This window comes from Zonotrichia albicollis, chromosome 24 (genome assembly GCF_047830755.1).
Source record: "Zonotrichia albicollis isolate bZonAlb1 chromosome 24, bZonAlb1.hap1, whole genome shotgun sequence".
Classification (NCBI taxonomy): Eukaryota; Metazoa; Chordata; class Aves; order Passeriformes; family Passerellidae; genus Zonotrichia; species Zonotrichia albicollis.
Genome location: NC_133842.1, coordinates 388,450 through 410,932, shown reverse-complemented (window position 1 = coordinate 410,932; position 22,483 = coordinate 388,450). Strand labels below are relative to the sequence as shown.

Genomic DNA, 22,483 nt, shown 5'->3' with positions numbered 1-22,483 from the left:
TCCCTTAAATCCCCTCCAAATCCCCTTTAAAAACCCCCAAATCCCCCCATAAATTCCCCTCAAATCCCCCAAAGCCCCTCTAGGACCCTCAAACTCCCCCCAAATCCCCTCAAACCCACTCCAAGAGCCCCCCAAAATCCCCAAAACCCCCATAAATTCCCCCCAAATCCCCCTTAAATCCCCCCAATTTCCCCCCCAAAATCCCCTTTAGGACCCCCCAAACCCCCCCAAATCCCCCTTAAATCCCCCCCAAAATCCCCCAAACCCCTCCAGACCCCCCAAATCCCCCCCCAAATCCCCTTTAGGACCCCTCAAATACCCCCCTGACCCTCCCAAAATTCCCCAATTCCCTCCCAAAACCCCCAAATCCCCCTTAAATCTCCCCCAAATCCCCCCAAATCCCCCCATAAATCCTCTCCAGGACCCCTCAAATCCCCCCCAAATCCCTTCAATTTCCCCCCAAATCCCCTCCAGGACCCCCCAAATCCCCTTTAGGACCCCCCAAACCCCCCCATAAATCCCCTCAATTTCCCCCCAAACCCCCCCAAAACCGCCATAAACTCCCCTTAAACCCCCTTAAATCCACTCCAAAACCCCCCAAACCCCCCCAAATCCCTCTTAAATCCCCCCAATTTACCCCAAAACCCCCATAAATCCTCCTCAAATCCCCTCTAGGTCCCCCCCAAATCCATTCTGGACCCCCAAATCCCCTCAAAACCCCCATAAATCCCCCCATAAATTCCCCAATTTCCCCCCAAAACCCCTCCAAATCCCCTCAAACCCCCCTTAAATCCCCCCAATTTCCCCCAAATCCCCTTTAGGACCCCCCAAATCCACTCTATGACTTCTCAATCCCCCCAAATCCCCCTTAAATTCCTCCAATTTCCCCCCAAAACCCCTCCAGACCCCTTAAATCCCCCCAAATCTCTTCAATTCCCCCCAATTTCCCCCCAAATCCCCCCAAACCCCCTCCAGGACCCCCTAAATCCCCTTTAGGACCCCTCAAATCACCCCCAAATCCCCCCAATTTACCCCAAAACCGCCATAAACGCCCCTCAAATCCCCCAAATCCCCTTTAAAACCTCCCAAATCCATTCTGGACCCCCAAATCCCCCCATATCTCCCCAAAATCTCCCCAAATCCCCCAAATCCACTCCAGGACCCCCCAAAGACCCCAAATCCCCTTCAGCCCCCCTCAAATCCATTCTGGACCCCCAAATCCCCCCCAAAACTGCCATAAACTCCCCTTAAATCCCCCCAAATCCCCCCAAACCCCCCCCAATCCTCTTTAGGACCCCCAAACCCCCCCTCAAATCCCCTCAAACACCCTCAAATCCCCCCCAAAACCCCTCCAAATCCCCCCAAAACCCCCTCAAATCCCCCCAATTCCCCCCTAAATCCCCCCAAAACCTTCTCAAATCCCCCAAACACCCCCAAAATCCCCCCCAAAAATTCCCCAATTTTTCCCCAAATCCCCTTTAGGACCCCCCAAACCCCCAAATCCCCCTTAAACCCCCAAACACCCCCAAATCCACTCCAGGAACCCCCAAAATCCCCAAAACCCCCCAAAAATCCCCCTTAAATCCCCCCTTAAATCCCCCCCAAAATCCTCTTTAGGACCCTCCCAAACCCCCTCAAACCCCCCCCAAAATCCCCCCAATTTCCCCCCAAATCCCCTCCAGGACCCCCCAAATCCCCCTTAAATCCCCCAAATCCCCTTAAACACCCTCAAAACCCCCATAAATCCCCTTTAGGACCCCTCAAAATCCCCCCCAGTTTCTCTCAGACCCCGCCAAATCCCCTTTAGGACCCCCTAAATCCCCCCAAACCCCCCATAAATCCCCCCCAAATTCCCCTTTAGGACCCCTCCCCCCCCCCGTTCCCCTCCCCCACTCACGGCGGGGGCGGCGCCAGCGCGCGCACAGCGAGGCCACCAGGGGGGGGAGGGGCAGCAGCAGCAGCAGCGCCCAGGGCGGGGCCTCCATGGGGGAGGGGCTGGAGGGGGGGGAGGGGCTGGAGATGGGGATGGGGGGGGGGAGAAACCCCGAAATTCCAATGGAACCGAAATTATTAAAAAAAAATTTCCCCAAAAAAAAATCACCCAAAAAATAATCCCCTGAAAAGAACCCAAAAATCCCACAGGAAACCCAAAACCAACCCAAAACGAACCCTAAAATCCAAAAGAAACCCAAAAATCCCGAAGGAAACCCAAAAGAAACCAAAATGAACCGAAATTATTAAAAAAAAAAAAAAAAAATCCCCCCCCCAAAAAAAATCCCCTCGAAAAGAACCCAAAAATCCCAAAGGAAACCCAAAAAAATCCAAAGGAGAACCCAAAAGAACCCAAAAATCCCAAAATGAACCCAAAGATCCCAAAGGAAACCCAAAAAAATCCCAAAAATCCCAAAAGAAACCCAAAAGAGCCCAGGGCGGGGCCTCCATGGGGGGAGGGGCTGGAGATGGGGGAGGGGAGACCCCGAAAGCTCCAATGGAACCGAAATTATTGAAAAAAAAAAAATCCCAAAAAAAATCCCCGAAAAAATCCCTGAAAAAATCCCCCAGAAAAGAACCCAAAAAATCCCGAAGGAAACCCAAAAAGAAGCCAAAAATCCCGAGGGGATCCCAAAAATCCCTGAAACGAACCCGAAAATCCCAAAGGAAAACCCAAAAAAAAATCCAAAAAAAATCCCAAAGAAATCCCAAAAAATCCCGAGGGAAACACAAAAATACCCAAAATGAACCCAAAATGAACCCAAAGATCCCAAAGGAAACCCAAAAAATCCCAAAGGAAACCCAAAAAAATCCAAAGAAGAACCCAAAGGAAACCCAAAAAATACCCGAAAAGAACCCAAAGATCCCAAAGGAAACCCAAAACCCAAAAGAACCCAAAAATCCTGAGGGGAACCCAAAAATCCCCAAAAAGAACTGAAAAAGCCTCCATGGATGGGGGGGGAGGGGCTGGAGATGGGGGAGGGGCTGGAGATGGGGGAGGGGGAGGGGCTGGGAGACCCCGGAACCTCCAATGGAACCGAAATTATATAAAAAAAAATTTCCCAAAAAATCACCAAAAAAAATCCCCCTGAAAAGAACCCGAAAACCCCAAAGGAAACCCAAAAAGAACCCAAAATGAACACAAAGATCCCAAAGGAAACCCGAAAATCCCAAAGGAACATGAAAATCCCACAGGGAATCCCAAAAAAAAAATCCCAAAAAATCCCGAAGGAAACCCAAAACCCAAAAAAAGAACCCAAAAGAACACGAAAATCCCAAAGGAAACCCAAAAAAAACCCAAAAATCCCAAAGGAAACCCAAAAAAGAACCCAAAAATCCCAAAGGAAACCCAAAACCCAAAAAAGAACCCAAAAGAACCCGAAAATCCCAAAGGAAACCCAAAAAAAATCCCAAAAATCCCGAGGGGAACCCAAAAAAAAAACCCAAAAAAAACCCAAAAATCCCAAAGGAAACCCAAAAGCGCCCAGGGCGGGGCCTCCATGGGGGGGGAGGGGCTGGAGATGGGGGATGGGGGAGGGGAGACCCCGAAAGCTCCAATGGAACTGAAATTGTTAAAAAAAAATTTCCCCAAAAAATCACCAAAAAAAATCCCCCTGAAAAGAACCCAAAAATGTCAAAGGAAACCCAAAAATAAAACCCAAAACATCCCAAAGGAAACTCAAAAGAACCCAAAATGAACCCAGAAATCCCAAAGGAAACCCAAAAAAGAACCCAAAGGAACATGAAAATCCCAAAGGACACCCCAAAAAAAATCCCCAAAAAATCCCAAAGGAAACCCAAAAACATCCAAAGAAGAACCCAAAAGAACACGAAAATCCCAAAGGAAACCCAAAAAAATCCCCCAAAAAATCCCAAAGGAAACCCTAAAAAATACAAAGAAGAACTCAAAAGAACATGAAAATCCCAAAAGAAACCCGAAAAAAACCCCAAAAATCCCAAAGGGAACCCAAAGAAATCCAAAAAATCTCGAGGGAAACACAAAAATCCCAAAGGGAAACCCAAAATGAACCCAAAGATCCCAAAGGACACCCAAAAAATCCCAAAGGAAACCCAAAAAAATCCAAAGAAGAACCCAAAAGAACCCAAAAGAACCCAAAAATCCCAAAGGAAACCCAAAAGAGCCCAGGGCGGGGCCTCCATGGATTGGGGGGGGAGGGGCTGGAGATGGGGGAGGGGCGGGGGGGAGGGGAGAGACCCCGAAATTCCAATGGAACCGAAATTTTATATTAAAAAAAAAAAATTTTCCCAAAAAATCCCCCAAAAAGAACCTAAAAAGCCTCCATGGGGGGGGGGAGGGGCTGAGATGGGGGGGGAGGGGCTGGAGGGGGGGCGGGGCCTCCATGGGGGGAGGGGCTGGAGATGGGGGATGGGGGAGGGGAGACCCCGAAACCTCCCAATGGAACCGGAATTATTAAAAAAAAAATTTCCCCCCAAAAATATCCCAAAAAATCCCTGAAAAGAACCCGAAAATCCCAAAGGAAACCCAAAAAAAGAACCCAAAAATCCCAAAAAAATTTAAAAAAAAAAAATATCCCCCCCCCCAAAAAAAATCCCCCCGAAAAGAACCCAAAACCCAAAAAAAGAACCCAAAAGAACACGAAAATCCCAAAGGAAACCCGAAAAAATACAAAGAAGAACCCAAAAGAACCCAAAAAAACACAAAATGAACCCAAAGATCCCAAAGGAAACCCCAAAACAACCAGAAACCCCAAAGGAAACCCAAAAATCCCAAAGGAAACCCAAAAAAAAAATCCCCAAAAATCCAAAGGAAACCCAAAACCCAAGAACCCAAAAGAACACGAAAATCCCAAGGGGAACCCGAAAATACCAAAGGAAACACAAAGAAATCCCAAAAGAACCCCAAAATGAACCCAGAAATCCAAAAGGAACCCAAAAAATTCCAAAGAAGAACCCAAAAGAACCCAAAAATACCCAAAAAGAATCCGAAAATCCCAAAGGAAACCTGAAAATCCCAAAGGAAACCCAAAAAAAACCCCCAAAAATCCCAAAGGAAACCCCAAAAAACACGAAAAGAATCCGAAAATCCCAAAGGAAACCCAAAAAAAAAAACCCAAAAAATCCCAAAGGAAACCCAAAAATACCCAAAAAATCCAAAGGAAACCCAAAAATCCTGAGAGAATCCCAAAAGAACACGAAAATCCCAAAAGAAACCCAAAACCAACCCAAAAAATCCCTAAAATCCCAAAAAAACCCAAAAATCCCAAAGGAAAACCCAAAAAAATCCAAAACAAGAACCCAAAAGAACCCGAAAATCTCAAAGGAAACCCAGAAAAAAACCCAAAAATCCCGAATGGAACCCCAAAAATAAAATCCCAAAACCCTTAAAAAATCCCGAGAGAATCCCCCCAAAAAATCCCAAATTTTGGGGTCCCAACCCCTCCAAAACCCCAAATTTTGGGGTCCCAAATCCCCAAAATCGCCAAATTTTGGGGCCCTAAACCCCAAAAATCCCCAAATTTTGGGGTCCCAAACCCCCAAAATCCCAAATTTTGGCCTCCTAAACCCCAAATCCCCAAATTTCCCAAATTTTGGGGTTCCAGGAGCTCCCAAACCCCCAAAATTTGAGGCCCCAAATCCCCAAAAACCTCAAATTTTGGTGTCCCAACCCCTCAAAAATCTCAAATTTTTTGTCCCAAACCCCCCAAAATCCCCAAAAATCCAAATTTTTTGTCCCAAACCCTCCAAATTTTGGGGTCCCAGGGCTCCCAAACCCCCCAAAAAAACCCCCAAATTTTGGGGTCCCAACCCCCCAAAAACCCCAATTTTTAGTGCCCAAACCCCCCCAAAAACCCCAAAATTTTTGGAGTCCCAGGGCTCCCAACCCCCTCAAAATCCCAAATTTTGGCCTCCTAAATCCCAAATTTTTGGGGTCCCAGAGCTCCAATCCAAGTTTTGGGGTCCCAAACTCCCAAATCTTAATTTTTGGGGTCCTGTGGGTCCCAACTCCCCCCCAAAAAACCCCAAATTTTTTGTCCCAACCCCCCCAAATACCCCAATTTTTGGGGTCCCCGGGGCTTCAATCCCCCAAATTTCCAAATTTTTGGGGTCCAAAATCCCCAAATTTTGGGGTCTCAACCCCTCAAATTTTGGGGGTCCCAGGGGTTCCAACCCCCCAAAATCCCAAATTTTGGCCTCCTAAATCTCAAATCCCCAAATTTTTGGGGTCCCCAGGGGTTCAAATTCCAAAATCTGGACTCCCAAATCCCCAAAACTCCCAATTTTTGGGGTCCTGGGGTTCCAATTAAAAATTTTGGGGTCCCAGGAGTTCCAACCCCCCCAAAAATCCCAAATTTCGGGTCCTAAATCCCAAATTTTGGGGTCCCGGGGCCCCCAAACCCCCCCAAAATCCCAATTTTTGGGATCCTGCGGGTCCCAACCCCCAAAAAAACCCCAAATTTTGGGTTCCCAAACCCTCAAAATCCTCCAAATTTTGGGGGTCCCAGGGGTCTCAACCCCCCCCAAAAAAACCCCAAATTTTGGGGTCCCCAACCCCCCCAAAAATCCCAAATTTTTTGTCCCAAACCCCCCAAAAAATCCCAAATTTTTTGTCCCAAATCCCCCAAAAACCCCAAAATCTGAGGCCCCAAATCCCAAAATTTTGGGGTCCCAAACCCCCAAATCCTCAATTTTTGGGGTCCCAGGGCTCCCAAACCCCCCCAAAAAAAATCCCCAAATTTTGGGGTCCCAACCCCCCCAAAAACCCCAAATTTTTTATCCCAAACCCCCCAAAAAACCCCAAATTTTGGGGTTCCAACCCCCCCCCAAAAATCCCAAATTTTGGTGTCCCAAACCCCCCCAAAAACCCCAAATTTTTTATCCCAACCCCCCCAAAACCCCCAAATTTTTGGGGTCCCCCGACCATCCCGCCCCTCCCCCACCCCCAAAACCCCCCAAAAAATCCCCAAAAAATCCCAAAATCCCCCAAAATCCCCCAAAATCTCCCCAAACCCCGAACCTGCTTTGCTGCCGTTCGAGCACCCCAAAATCCGCAGCCCCTCCCCCACCCCCCCCCGCCCCTCCCCCACCCCGGAAGTTGCGGCCGGAAATGGGGGGGGAGGGGCGGGGGGGGGAGGGGGGGGGGGAGGGGCGGAAAAAGCGCGAGAGGAACCCGGGGGGGTGGGGCTTTATTGGGGGGGGGGGGAAATCCCGAAATTTGGGGTTAAAATTGCAAAATTTGGGGTTGGAAATGCAAAATTTGGGGTCGGGGTACAAAAAATGGGGTCGGAGTCTCAAAATTTGGGGTTAGAATTGCAAAATTTGGGGGTCGGGGTCCCGAATTTTGGGGTCAGAATGACAAATTTTGGGATCAGAACCCCAAAATTTGGGGTGGGGGTCTCAAAATTTGGGGTTGGAATCACAAAATTTGGGGTCAGAATTGCAAAATTTGGGGTCGGGGTCTCAAATTTTGGGGTCAAAATTGCAAAATTTGGGGTTGGAATTCCAAAATTTGGGGTCGGGGGTACCAAAATTTGGGGTTGGAATCGGAAATTTTGGGGTCAAAATTGCAAAATTTGGGGTTGGAATCGCAAAATTTGGGGTCGGGGTCCTGAATTTTGGGGTCAGAATGACAAATTTTGGGATCAGAACCCCAAAATTTGGGGTGGGGGTCTCAAAATTTGGGGTCAGAATCAAAAAATTTGGGGTCAAGGTCCCAAAATTTGGGATCAGAACCCCAAAATTTGGGGTTGGAATCCAAAAATTTGGGGTCAGGGTCCCAAAAATGGGGCTGGGGTCCCGAAATTTGGGTCAGAACCCCAAAATTTGGGGTTGGAATTGTAAAATTTGGGTCGGGGTCCTAAAAATGGGGCTGGGGTCCCAAAATTTGCGATCAGAACCCCAAAATTTGGGGTTGGAATTGCAAAATTTGGGGTTGGGGTCCCAAAATTTGGGTCTGGGGTCCCCAAATTTGGGGTCAGAATTGCAAAATTTGGGGTTGGAATCAGAAAATTTGGGGTCGGGGTCCCAAAAAAGGGGCCGGGGTCTCAAAATTTGGGGTCGGAATTGCAAAATTTGGGGTCAAAATCAGAAAATTTGGGGTTGGAATTGCAAAATTTGGGGTCGGGGTCCATAAATTTGGGGTTTGGGGTGCTAAAAACGGGGTGGGGTCCCCAAATTTGGGGTCAGAATCCAAAATTTGGGGTCAGAATCAGAAAATTTGGGGTCAGGGTCCTAAAATTTGGGATCAGAACCCCAAAATTTGGGGTCGGAATTCCAAAATTTGGGGTCAGAATCAGAAAATTTGGGGTCAGAATCCCAAAATTTGGGGTTGGAATTGCAAAATTTGGGGTCGGGGTCCTAAAAATGGGGTTGGGGTCTCAAAATTTGGGGTCAGAACCCCAAAATTTGGGGTCAGAATTGCAAAATTTGGGGTCGGGGTCCTAAAATTTGGGGTTGGGATCTCAAAATTTGGGGTCAGAATCAGAAAATTTGGGGTTGGAATTGCAAAATTTGGGGTCGGGGTACCAAAAATGGGGCTGGGGTCCCAAAATCTGAATCCAGAACCTCAAAATTTGGGGCTGGGATCCCAAAATTTGGGGTCAGAATCAGAAAATTTGGGGTCAGAACCCCAAAATTTGGGGTTGGAATTGTAAAATTTGGGGTTTGGGTACCAAAATTTGGGGCTAGGACCCCGAAATTTGGGGCTGGGGTCCTAAAAATGGGGCTGGGGTCTCAAAATTTGGGGTCAGAATGACAAATTTTGGGGTCTGGGGTCCCAAAAATGAGGCTGGGGTCCCAAAATTTGGGGTCAAGGTCCCAAAATTTGGGGTTGGAATTGCAAAATTTGGGGTCAAGGTCCCAAAATTTGGGGTCGGAATCGCAAAATTTGGGGTCAGAATGACAAATTTTGGGGTCAGAATCAGAAAATTTGGGGTCGGAATCAGAAAATTTGGGGTCGGGGTTCCAAAATTTGGGGTTGGAATTGCAAAATTTGGGGTTGGGGTACCAAAAATGGGGCTGGGGTCTCAAAATTTGGGGTCAGGGTCCCAAAATTTGGGATCAGAACCCCAAAATTTGGGGTCGGAATTGCAAAATTTGGGGTCGGGGTCCCAAAATTTGGGGTTGGAATCACAAAATTTGGGGTCAAGGTCCTAAAAATGGGGTGGGGTCCCCAGATTTGGGGTTGGGGTCTCAAAATTTGGGGTCAGAATCGGAAAATTTGGGGTTGGGGTCTCAAAATTTGGGGTCAAGGTCCCAAAATTTGGGGTCAGAATCAGAAAATTTGGGGTTGGAATGACAAAATTTGGGGTCAAAATTGCAAATTTGGGGTCAAAGTCCCAAATTTTGGGGTCAGAATGACAAATTTTGGGGTCGGGGTCCATAAATTTGGGGTTTGGGTACCAAAATTTGGGTCTGGGGTCCCAAAAATGGGGCCAGGGTCTCAAAATTTGGGGTTGGAATTGCAAAATTTGGGGTTGGGGTCTCAAAATTTGGGGCTGGGGTCCTAAAAATGGGGCTGGGGTCACAAAATTTGGGGTCAGAATCAGAAAATTTGGGCTTAGGATCCAAAATCTGAGTCTGAGACCCCAAAATTTGGGGCTGGGGTCCTAAAATTTGAGTTTGGGACCCCAAAATCTGAATCCAGGACCCCCAAAATTTGGGTTTAAGACCCCAAAAATGGGTCTGGGGTCCCAAAAGATGAATTTGGGGACCCTAAATGTGGGACTGGGGCCCAAAAATGGGGTTGGGGACCCCAAAATTTAAATTACAGACCCCGAAATTTGGGTTTAAGACCCCAAAATTTGGGGTTGAGACCCCAAAATCTGAGCCCAGGACCCCAAAATTTGGATTTAGGACCCCAAAATTTGGATTTAGAACCCCAAAATTTGAATTTGGGACCCCAAAAATGGGGTTGGAACCCTAAAATCTGAGATTAAACCCCAAAATTTGGGTTCAGGACCCCAAAATTTGAATTTGGAACACCAAAATCTGGGGCTGGGACCCCAAAATCTGAGATTAAACCCCAAAATTTGGGTTCAGGACCCCAAAATTTGAATTTGGAACACCAAAATCTGGGGCTGGGACCCCAAAATCTGAGATTAAACCCCAAAATTTGGGTTTAAGACCCCAAAATTTCGATTTGGGATCCCAAAATTTGGATTTAGGACCCCAAAATCTGAGATTGAGACCCCAAAATTTGGATTTTGGACCCCAAAATTTGGATTTAGGACCCCAAAATCTGAGATTAAACCCCAAAATTTGGGTTCAGAACCCCAAAATTTGAATTTGGGGACCCCAAATTTGGGTCCTGGGGGAACAAAATCGGGTCCAGAACCCCAAAATTTAGGGCGGGGTCCCAAAAATTGGAACCCAAAGTGACCCCTGGGGTGGTCAGTGTCCATTTAATGGCCAGTTTAATGTCCACTCTGTGGCCACTCCAATGTCCACTCTGCAGTGTCCACTCCAATGTCCACTCTGTGTCCACTCCTGTGTCCATTCCCAGTGTCCATTCCGATGTCCACTCCTGTGTCCACTCCAGTGTCCACTCTCCGTGAGTGACCACAGCTGTGGTCATTTTTGGATGGTCACTTGGTCATTCCAGGCCAGCACATGGTCAGTGTCCACTCCAATGTCCACTCCAGTGTCCACTCCCAGTGTCCACTCTCCATGAGTGACCACAGCTGTGGTCATTTCTGGATGGTCACTTGGTCACTCGGTCACTCCCTGGCCAGCACATGGTCAGTGTCCACTCCCAGTGTCCACTCCAATGTCCACTCTCCATGAGTGACCCACAGCTGTGGTCATTTTTAGGTGGTCAGTTGGTCACTCTCAGGCCAGCACATGGTCAGTGTCCACTCCAGTGTCCACTCTGTGTCCACTCCCAGTGTCCATTCCGATGTCCATTCCAGTGTCCACTCTCAGTGTCCACTCCTGTGTCCACTCTGCATGAATGACCACAGCTGTGGTCATTTTGGGGTGGTCACTCGGTCACCTCCCAGGCCAGCACATGGTCAGTGTCCACTCTCCATGAGTGACCACAGTTGTGGTCATTTTTGGGTGGTCAGTTGGTCACTCTCAGGCCAGCACATGATCAGTGTCCATTCCAATGTCCACTCTGTATTGTCCACTCTGCATGAGTGACCACAGCTGTGGTCATTTTTGGATGGTCAGTTGGTCACTCTCAGACCAGCAGATGGTCAGTGTCCACTCCAGTGTCCACTCTCCATGAATGACCACAGCTGTGGTCACTCTCAGTTGGTCACTTGGTCACTCCCAGGCCAGCACATGGTCAGTGTCCACTCCCAGTGTCCACTCCCTGTGTCCACTCTCCATGAGTGACCACAGCTGTGGTCATCTTGGATGGTCAGTTGGTCATTCCAGGCCAGCACATGGTCAGTGTCCACTCCGGTGTCCACTGCAATGTCCACTCCAATGTCCACTCCAGTGTCCACTCCAGTGTCCACTCCAGTGTCCACTCCCAGTGTCCACTCCAGTGTCCACTCTCCATGAGTGACCACAGCTGTGGTCATTTTAGGATGGTCAGTTGGTCATTCCAGGCCAGCACATGGTCAGTGTCCACTCCAGTGTCCACTCTGTATTGTCCACTCTCCATGAGTGACCACAGCTGCGGTCATTTTTGGATGGTCAGTTGGTCAGTGGCCATTCCTGGGTGGTCACTCAGTGGTCAGTGGTCACTCCATGGTCATTCTCAGGCCAGCACGTGGTCACTCAGTGGTCAGTGGTCACTCAGTGGTCACTCTCAGCTGGTCAGTGGTCACTCACTGGTCACTCTCAGGCCAGCATGTGGTCACTCAGGTGGTCACTCCCAGGTGGTCACTCAGTGGTCAGTGGTCACTCTCAGGCCAGCCTGTGGTCACTCCATGGATCACTCCCAAGTGGTCACTCAGTGGTCACTCAGGTGGTCACTCTCAGCTGGTCAGTGGTCGCTCAGTGGTCAGTGGTCACTCAGGCCAGCCTGTGGTCACTCCATGGTCACTCCATGGGTCACTCCCAGGTGGTCACTCAGGGTCACTCTCAGCTGGTCAGTGGTCACTCAGTGGTCACTCACTGGTCACTCTCAGGCCAGCATGAGGTCACTCTGTGAGTCACTCCCAGGTGGTCACTCAGTGGTCACTCAGGTGGTCACTCTCAGCTGGTCAGTGGTCACTCACTGGTCACTCAGGCCAGCCTGTGGTCACTCCCAGGTGGTCACTCAGCGGTCACTCAATGGTCACTCAGTGGTCACTCAGGTGGTCACTCCATGGGTCACTCTCAGCTGGTCAGTGGTCACTCTATGGTCACTCAGCGGTCACTCTCAGGCCAGCCTGTGGTCACTCCCAGGTGGTCACTCTGTGGTCACTCAATGGTCACTCAGCGGTCACTCTCAGGCCAGCACGTGGGCCACGGGCACTCGCCGTGTCCGGCCTCCGGCCGCGGGCGGCACCACGATGGCCGCGGGGTCACTGCAGTGGTCACTGCGGTGGTCACTGCGGTGGTCACTGCAGTGGTCACCACCATCATCATCATCATCATCGTCATCATCGTCACCGTCCGGGGGCAGCCCTGTGGGGAACGTTCCGGAATGTTCTGGAATGTTCTGTGGGGTTTCCATGGGGGTTCTGGAAGGTTCTATGGGGTTTTGTGGGGTTTCCATGGGGTTCTGGAAGGTTCTATGGGGTTCTATGGGTTTCTAGAACGTTCTATTGGGGCTTTATGGGGCTTCTGGAAGGTTCTATGGGGTTTTATGTAGATTCTGGAAGGTTCTATGGGGTTTTTAGAAGGTTCTGTGAGGTTTCCATGGGGTTCTGGAAGGTTCTCTGAGGTTCTATGGGTTTCTAGAATGTTCTATAGGGGTTTTATGGGGGTTCTGGAAGGTTCTATGGGGTTTTGTGGGGTTTCCATGGGGTTCTGGAAGGTTCTCTGAGGTTCTATAGGTTTCTAGGACGTTCTATTGGGGTTTTATTGGGGTTCTGGAAGGTTCTATGGGGTTTTATGTGGGTTCTGGAAGGTTCTATGGGGTTTCTGGAAGGTTCCATGAGGGTTCTAGGGGAGTTCTATTCCATTCCCCTCAGTCTCTCTCCCCTCATCCCCTCCATTCCCCCTCAGTCTCTCTCCATCATCCTCCTCCTCCATTCCCCTCATCCCCTCCATTCCCCTCAGTCTCTCCCTCATCCCCTCAGTCTTTCTCCCCTCATCCCCTCCATTCCACTCACTCTCCCTCATCCCCTCCATTTCCCTCTGTCTCTCCCCATCCCCTCAATTTCCCCTCAGTTTCTCCCTCATCCCCTCCATTCCCCTCAGTCTCTCCCCTCATTCCCTCCATTGCCCTCATCCCCTCCATTCCTCTCACTCCTCCCTCCCTCAGGGCCGCTCTCTCCCCTCCATTCCCCTCAGTCTCTCCCTCATCCCCTCAGTCTCTCCCCCATCCCCTCCATTGCCCTCATCCCCTCCATTCCCCTCACTCCTCCCTCCCTCAGGGCCGCTCTCCCCCCTCCATTCCCCTCAGTCTCTCCCTGTCATCCTCCTCCTCCATTCCCCTCAGTCTTTCTCCCCTCATCCCCTCCATTCCCCTCAGTCTCTCCCTCATCCCCTCCATTCTCCCCTCATCCCCTCCATTCCCCTCAGTCTCTCCCTCATCCCCTCCATTCCCTTCAGGGCCACTCTCTCCCCTCCATTCCCCTCAGTCTCTCCCTCATCCCCTCCATTCCCCTCAGTCTCTCTCCCCTCATCCCCTCCATTCCCCTCACTCCTCCCTCCCTCAGGGCCGCTCTCCCCCCTCCATTCCCCTCAGTCTCTCCCCTCATCCCCTCCATTCCCCTCAGTCTCTCTCCCCTCAGTCTCTCCCTCATCCCCTCAGTCCCTCCCGCATCCCTTCCATTGCCCTCATCCCCTCCATTCCCCTCAGTCTCTCCCTCATCCCTTCCATTCCCCTCACTCCTCTCCCCTCATCCCCTCCATTCCCCCCTCATCCCCTCCATTCCTCTCACTCCTCTCTCCCCATCCCCTCAATTTCCCCTCAGTTTCTCCCTCATCTCCTCCATTTCCCTCAGTCTCTCCCCTCATCCCCTCCATTCCCCTCAGTCCCTTCCTCCCTCCAGGCCTCACTCTCCCCCATCCCCTCCATTCCCCCTCAGTCTCTCCCTCATCCCCTCCATTCCCCCTCAGTCTCTCCCCCATCCCCTCCATTCCCCTCAGTCTCTCCCTCATCCCCTCAGTCTCTCCCCCATCCCCTCCATTCCCCTCAGTCTCTCCCTCATCCCCTCAGTCTCTCCCCCATCCCCTCCATTCCCCTCAGTCTCTCCCCATCCCCTCAATTTCCCCACAGTCTCTCCCTCATCCCCTCCATTCCCCCCTCATCCCCTCCATTCCCCCTCAGTCTCTCCCTCATCCCCTCCATTCCCCCCTCATCCCCTCCATTCCCCCTCAGTCTCTCCCCGCATCCCCTCCATCCCTCTCACTCCTCCCTCCCTCCGGGCCCCTCTCTCACCTCGGGCCTCCCTCCGTGCCCGCCGCCGGTCCCGGGGCAGGGAGTTACCGGCGGCCAAGAACGCGGCCCCGCCCAGGGCGGCAGCGAACGGCAGCAGCAGCAGCGCCCTCAGCAGAGCCCCGGCCCCGCGCTGGTACGAAATGGCGGCGGCTCCGCCCCCCAGGGCGTCACTCACCTGAGGCGGAAGGGGGACAGGTGAGGGGTCAGGGGAGCGGGACCGGTGATCCCGGTATGGTCCCGGTGCTCTCCCAGTGCTCCCAGTTTGGTCCCGGTGTTACCGGGGTGGGCCCAGTGTGGGCCCAGTAACCTCACGCCATTCCCGCCCACCAGTGTGTCAATCATCTGAGGGGGCGTGGCCACAAAAAGGCGGGAATGGCGTGAGGGGAGCAGGCCCCGCCCCTCCCAGTGCTCCCAGTATGACCCTAGGGCTCCCAGTTTGGTCCACAATGGCTCCCCAGTGCTCCCAGTATGGAACCAGTGCTCCCAGTATGGACCCAGAGCCTCTCCCAGTACTCCCAGTTTGGGCCACAATGGCTCCCCAGTGTTCCCAGTAGGGCCCCGGTGCCCTCACGCCATTCCCGCCCACCAGTGTGTCAATCATCTGAGGGGGCGTGGCCACAAAAAGGCGGGAACGGTGTGAGGGGAGCAGGCCCCGCCTCTCCCAGTACTCACAGTATGGCCCCACTGCTCCCAGTATGGACCCAGAGCCTCCCCCAGTATGGCCCCAGTACTCCCAGTATGGACCATGAGCCTCTCCCAGTATGGCCCCAGTACTCCCAGTATGGGCCACAATGGCTCCCCAGTGCTCCCAGTATGGCCCTCCCGGTGCTCCCAGTATGGACCCAGAGCCTCTCCCAGTACTCCCAGTTTGGGCCACAATGGCTCCCCAGTGTTCCCAATACAGCCCCGATGCCCTCACGCCATTCCCGCCCACCAGTGTGTCAATCATCTGAGGGGGCGTGGCCACAAAAAAGGCGGGAATGGTGTGAGGGGAGCAGGCCCTGCCCCTCCCAGTGCTCCCAGTATGGACCCAGGGCTCCCAGTTTGGGCCACAATGGCTCCCCAGTGCTCCCAGTGTCCCTCCCAGTGCTCCCAGTATGGACCTAGAGCCTCTCCCAGTACTCCCAGTTTGGACCACAATGGCTCCCCAGTGTTCCCAATACGGCCCCAGTTCCCTCACGCCATTCCTGCCCATCAGTGTGTCAATCATCTGAGGGGGCGGGGCCACAAAAAGGCGGGAATGGCGTGAGGGGAGCAGGCCCCGCCCCTCCCAGTGCTCCCAGTTTGGGCCACAATGGCTCCCCAGTGCTCCCAGTATGGCCCTGGTGCTCTCCCAGTGCTCCCAGTATGGCCCCAGTGCTCCCAGTACGGCCCTGGTGCTCTCCCAGTGCTCCCAGTATGGCCCCAGTGCTCCCAGTATGGCCCTGGTGCTCCCCCAGTGCTCCCAGTATGGCCTCGATACCTTCCCATCCCTCACAGAGGCCCCGCCCCCTGGGCTGTCACTCAACTGAGGGGGCGGGTCCACAAAAATGCGGGAATGGCGTGAGGGGAGCAGGCTCCGCCCCTCCCAGTGCTCCCAGTTTGGGCCACAATGGCTCCCCAGTGCTCCCAGTATGGAACCAGAGCCCTCCCAGTGCTCCCAGTATGGGCCTGGTGCTCTCCCAGTGCTCCCAGTATGACCTCAATACCTTCCCATCCCTCACAGAGGCCCCGCCCCCTGAGCTGTCACTCAACTGAGGGGGCGGGGCCACAAAAAAGGCGGGAATGGTGTGAGGGGAGCAGGCCCCGCCCCTCCCAGTGCTCCCAGTTTGGGCCACAATGGCTCCCCAGTGCTCCCAGTATGGAGCCAGAGCCCTCCCAGTGCTCCCAGTATGGACAGGTAAGGACCCAATCCCCTCCCAGTATTCCCAGTATGAGCCCAGACCCCTCCCAGTCCCTCCCAGTTTGTCCCGGTCCGTCCCAGTGACCTCCCAATGATCCCAGTATGGGCTCGATACCTTCCCATCCCTCACAGAGGCCCCGCCCCCTGGGCTGTCACTCAACTGAAGGGGCGGGGCCACGAAAAAGGCGGGAATGGCGTGAGGGGAGCAGGCCCCGCCCCTCCCAGTGCTCCCAGTTTGGGCCACAATGGCTCCCAGTATGGAGCCAGAGCCCTCCCAGTGCTCCCAGTATGGACTGGTAAGGACCCAATCCCCTCCCAGTATTCCCAGTATGAGCCCAGACCCCTCCCAGTCCCTCCCAGTTTGTCCCGGTCCGTCCCAGTGCCCTCCCAATGATCCCAGTATGGGCTCGATACCTTCCCATCCCTCACAGAGGCCCCGCCCCCTGGGCTGTCACTCAACTGAGGGGGCAGGGCCACAAAAAAGGCGGGAATGGTGTGAGGGGAGCAGGCCCCGCCCCTCCCAGTGCTCCCAGTTTGGGCCACAATGGCTCCCCAGTGCTCCCAGTATGGAGCCAGAGCCCTCCCAGTGCTCCCAGTATGGCCCTGGTGCTCTCCCAGTGCTCCCAGTATGGCCTTGATACCTTCCCATCCCTCACAGAGGCCCCGCCCCCTGCACTGTCACTCAACTGAGGGGGCGGGGCCACAAAAAGGCGGGAATGGCGTGAGGGGAGCAGGCTCCGCCCCTCCCAGTGCTCCCAGTTTGGGCCACAATGGCTCCCCAGTGCTCCCAGTATGGAACCAGAGCCCTCCCAGTGCTCCCAGTATGGACTGGTAAGGACCCAATGCCCTCCCAGTATTCCCAGTACGAGCCCAGACCCCTCCCAGTCACTCCCAGTTTGTCCCGGTCCATCCCAGTGCCCTCCCAATGATCCCAGTATGGGCTCGATACCTTCCCATCCCTCACAGAGGCCCCGCCCCCTGGGCTGTCACTCAACTGAGGGGGCGGGGCCATAAAAAAGGCGGGAATGGTGTGAGGGGAGCAGGCTCCGCCCCTCCCAGTGCTCCCAGTTTGGGCCACAATGGCTCCCAGTATGGAACCAGAGCCCTCCCAGTGCTCCCAGTATGGACTGGTAAGGACCCAATCCCCTCCCAGTATTCCCAGTATGAGCCCAGACCCCTCCCAGTCCCTCCCAGTTTGTCCCGGTCCATCCCAGTGCCCTCCCAATGATCCCAGTATGGCCTCGATACCTTCCCATCCCTCACAGAGGCCCCGCCCCCTGGGCTGTCACTCAACCGAGGGGGTGGGGCCACAAAAAAGGCGGGAATGGCCTGAGGGGAGCAGGCCCCGCCCCTCCCAGTGCTCCCAGTTTGGGCCACAATGGCTCCCCAGTGCTCCCAGTATGGAGCCAGAGCCCTCCCAGTGCTCCCAGTATGGACAGGTAAGGACCCAATCCCCTCCCAGTATTCCCAGTATGAGCCCAGACCCCTCCCAGTCCCTCCCAGTTTGTCCCGGTCCGTCCCAGTGCCCTCCCAATGATCCCAGTATGGGCTCAATACCTTCCCATCCCTCACAGAGGCCCCGCCCCCTGGGCTGTCACTCAACTGAGGGGGCAGGGCCACAAAAAAGGCGGGAATGGCGTGAGGGGAGCAGGCCCCGCCCCTCCCAGTGCTCCCAGTTTGGGCCACAATGGCTCCCAGTATAGAGCCAGAGCCCTCCCAGTGCTCCCAGTATGGACTGGTAAGGACCCAATCCCCTCCCAGTATTCCCAGTATGAGCCCAGACCCCTCCCAGTCCCTCCCAGTTTGTCCCGGTCAGTCCCAGTGCCCTCCCAATGATCCCAGTATGGGCTCGATACCTTCCCATCCCTCACAGAGGCCCCGCCCCCTGGGCTGTCACTCAACTGAGGGGGCGGGGCCACAAAAAGGCGGGAATGGCGTGAGGGGAGCAGGCCCCGCCCCTCCCAGTGCTCCCAGTTTGGGCCACAATGGCTCCCAGTATGGAACCAGAGCCCTCCCAGTGCTCCCAGTATGGACTGGTAAGGACCCAATCCCCTCCCAGTATTCCCAGTATGAGCCCAGACCCCTCCCAGTCCCTCCCAGTTTGCCCCAGTCCGTCCCAGTGCCCTCCCAATGATCCCAGTATGGGCCCGATACCTTCCCATCCCTCACAGAGGCCCCGCCCCCTGGGCTGTCATTCAACTGAGGGGGCGGGGCCACAAAAAAAGGCGGGAATGGCGTGAGGGGAGCAGGCCCCGCCCCTCCCAGTGCTCCCAGTTTGGGCCACAATGGCTCCCCAGTGCTCCCAGTATGGAACCAGAGCCCTCCCAGTGCTCCCAGTATGGACTGGTAAGGACCCAATCCCCTCCCAGTATTCCCAGTATGAGCCCAGACCCCTCCCAGTCCCTCCCAGTTTGTCCCGGTCCATCCCAGTGCCCTCCCAATGATCCCAGTATGGGCCCAATCCCCTCCCAGTCCATCCCAGTCCCTCCCAGTTTATCCCAGTTTATCCCAGTCCATCCCAGTCTCACCAGTCCCACCAGGTAGGGGCTCCCAGCGTCTCCCAGTAAATGGGAGGCCACGATCTGCAGCGCCTCGGCCGTGGAGCGGCGTCCGGGGGGCACCACGTACTGGGACAAACTGGGATGAACTGGGAGCCACTGGGATGAGGCCAGAGCCCCTCCCAGTAACCTCCCAGTTCATCCCAGTAACACTCCAGTCCATCCCAGTTTATCCCAGTTCATTTTAGCGCCATCTCAGTCCCTCCCAGTTCATCCCAGTAACCACCCAGTTCATCCCAGTTCATCCCAATCCATCCCAGTTTATCCCAGTAACCTCCCAGTTCATCCCAGTCCCTCCCAGTCCATCCCAGTAACCTCCCAGTCCCTCCCAGTTTATCCCAGTCCCCTCCCAGTTTATCCCAGTCCCTCCCAGTTCATCCCAGTCCATCCCAGTCCATCCCAGTAACCTCCCAGTCCCTCCCAGTTTATCCCAGTCCCCTCCCAGTTTATCCCAGTCCCTCCCAGTTCATCCCAGTCCATCCCAGTTCATTTTAATGCAATCCCAGTATGTCCCAGTTTGTTCCCAGTCCCTCCCAGTCCATCCCACTCCCTCCCAGTCCCTCCCAGTTTATCCCAGTCCCCTCCCAGTTTATCCCAGTCCATCCCAGTTTATCCCAGTCCATCCCAGTTTGTTCCCAGTCCCTCCCAGTTCATCCCAGTTTATCCCAGTCCCTCCCAGTCCCTCCCAGTCTCACCAGTAAGATGTCGGCCACGATTGCCCAGTTCAGCGACAGCAGGGTCTCACCCAGGAAGATGAAAACCTGGGGGGGGGGGGAATCCCAGTTCAAACCAGTTCAGACCAGTAAGCTCCCAGTTTGCTCCCAGTCCATCCCAGTTCGTCCCAGTTCATCCCAGTTCATCCCAGTAACCCCAAACTCCATCCCAGTCCCTCCCAGTATAAACCAGTATAAACCAGTATATCCCAGTACAAACCAGTATATCCCAGTTCAATCCCAAACCCCTCCCAGTATAAACCAGTCCATCCCAGTATAAACCAGTCTAACCCAGTACAAACCAGTACATCCCAGTACAAACCAGTATAACCCAGTATAAACCAGTCCATCCCAGTACAAACCAGTATAAACCAATACAAACCAGTATAAACCAGTATAAACCAGTATAACCCAGTTCCATCCCAAAGCCCTCCCAGTACAAACCAGTACAAACCAGTACAAACCAGTATAAACCAGTACAAACCACTATAACCCAGTATAAACCAGTCCCTCCCAGTATAAACCAGTATATCCCAGTATAAACCAGTCCATCCCAGTATATCCCAGTATAAACCAGTATAAACCAGTACAAACCAGTATAACCCAGTATAAACCAGTACAAACCAGTATAACCCAGTATAACCCAGTTCCATTCCAAATCCCTCCCAGTACAAACCAGTATAAACCAGTATAAACCAGTACAAACCAGTATAAACTAGTATAACCCAGTACAAACCAGTACAAACCAGTACAAACCAGTATAAACCAGTATAAACCAGTATAACCCAGTTCAATCCCAAACCCCTCCCAGTACAAACCAGTACAAACCAGTATAACCCAGTACAAACCAGTACAAACCAGTATAACCCAGTATAAACCAGTCCCTCCCAGTATAAACCAGTATATCCCAGTATAAACCAGTCCATCCCAGTATATCCCAGTATAAACCAGTATAAACCAATACAAACCAGTATAAACCAGTATAAACCAGTATAAACCAGTATAACCCAGTTCCATTCCAAACCCCTCCCAGTACAAACCAGTATAAACCAGTATAACCCAGTATAAACCAGTACAAACCAGTATAAACCAACTCACATAGGCCACGGGGGGGCAGGGTTTGGCGCAGACCAACGCCAGCAGCAGGCAGGGCACCCCCCCAGTATAAACCAGTAAAACCCAGTATAAACCAGCTCCATCCCAAACCCCTCCCAGTATAAACCAATATAAACCAGTATAACCCAGTATAAACCAGTATAACCCAGTATAAACCAGTACAAACCAGTATAAACCAACTCACATAGGCCGCGGGGGGGCAGGGTTTGGCGCAGACCAACGCCAGCAGCAGGCAGGGGCACCCCCCCAGTATAAACCAGTATAAACCAGTATAACCCAGTTCAATCCCAAACCTCTCCCAGTATAAACCACTATAAACCAGTATAAACCAATATAAACCAGTATAACCCAGTATAAACCAGTACAAACCAGTATAAACCAACTCACATAGGCCGCGGGGGGGCAGGGTTTGGCGCAGACCAACGCCAGCAGCAGGCAGGGCGCCCCCCCCAGCAACCCCCCCGCGCACAGCAATGGATCCGCCCGGGGCTCGCGGGGGCGGAGCCTGCGCGAAAGCTCCGCCCCCAGCCCCACCCCCAGCACCCCCGAGCCGCAGGTCAGCGCGCCGAACAGGAGGCTGCGGACAGGGGTCAAAGGTCACGATTCCAATTAAAAAATAAAATTAATAATTAATAAATAAATAGATAAAATTAATGAAAAAATTAGCACAAAAAACCCCCGTGGGAATGGTTTGAAATGACCCAAAATGGGGAAATTCCCCCCCCAAAATGACCCAAAATTGGGAAATTCCACCCCCAAATTGACCCAAAATTGGGAGATTCCATCCTAAAATGGGGAAATTCCACCCCAAAATAACCCAAAATGGGAAATTCCACCCCCAAATTGACCCAAAATTGGGAGATTCCATCCTAAAATGGGAAAATTCCACCCAAAAATAACCTAAAATTGAGAAATTCCATCCTAAAATGGCCCAAAATAACCTAAAATGACCCAAAAAGAGGAACCCAACCCCCCAAAAAACCAAAATAACCCAAAATGAGGAAATTCTACCACAAAGTGGCCCCAAATGAGGAAGTTCTACCCTAAAATTACTCAAAATAGGGAAATTCTACCTCAAAATGACCCCAAATGATCCAAAATGGGGAAGTTCTACCCCAAAATAACCCAAAATGGGGAGATTCAAACCCAAAATGTTCCCAAATGCCCCCAAAGTCCTAAAATTCCACAAAATGTTCCCCAAAAATCCCCAAAAATTCCCCCAAAAATCCCAAAAAACCCCCAAAAAATCCCCCAAAAAATAAAAAAATTCCCCAAAAATCCCCCCCAAAAAAACCAAAAAATCCCCCAAAAAGTCCAAAAAATCCCCCCAAAAAATCCCAAAAAAATTCCCAAGAATATCTCCAAAAATCCCAAAAAAATCCAAAAAAATCCCAAAAAATCAAAAAGAATCCCCCAAAAAATCCCAAAAAATCCCAAAAAAATTCCCAGAAAATCCCCAAAAAATTCCCAAAAAATCCCCCCAAAAATTCCAAAAAAACCCAAAAAATTTCCAAAAAAATCCAAAAAAATCCCCCAAAAAAATCCCCCAAAACCCCACAAAAATCCTAAAAAAATTCCTCAAAAATCTCGCAAAAATCCCAAAAAAATCTTAAAAAAATTTTTTAAAAATTCCAAAAATTTTACAAAAAAACCCCCAAAAAAATCCCAAAAAATCCTCAAAAAATTCTGAAAAAAATCCCAAAAAATCTCAAAAAAATCCCAAACCCCTCCAACCCCCCCCAAACCACCCAAAACC

At 52.1% G+C, this 22,483-nt stretch overlaps 1 protein-coding gene across 6 annotated transcripts in view; it reads right to left on the bottom strand.

The window, feature by feature from the left end:
• Positions 1–12,162: 12,162 nt before the first annotated feature.
• LOC141731686 (protein spinster homolog 1-like) overlaps positions 12,163–22,483 on the bottom strand; it is a 28,305-nt gene continuing 17,984 nt past the window's right edge. For 4 of the 6 annotated variants that reach the window (XM_074558128.1, XM_074558126.1, XM_074558130.1 and 1 more), the window contains 5 exons: positions 21,115–21,304; positions 19,594–19,659; positions 18,869–18,997; positions 14,459–14,633; positions 12,163–12,534 (listed from right to left, as the gene is read on the bottom strand). In XM_074558128.1, coding sequence (XP_074414229.1) covers positions 12,356–12,534; positions 14,459–14,633; positions 18,869–18,997; positions 19,594–19,659; positions 21,115–21,304 — 739 coding nt within the window. In that variant the 3' untranslated portion in view covers positions 12,163–12,355. The remainder of the gene's footprint in view (positions 12,535–14,458; positions 14,634–18,868; positions 18,998–19,593; positions 19,660–21,114; positions 21,305–22,483) is intronic. The other 2 variants (XM_074558129.1, XM_074558127.1) reach the window with 1 other exon arrangement.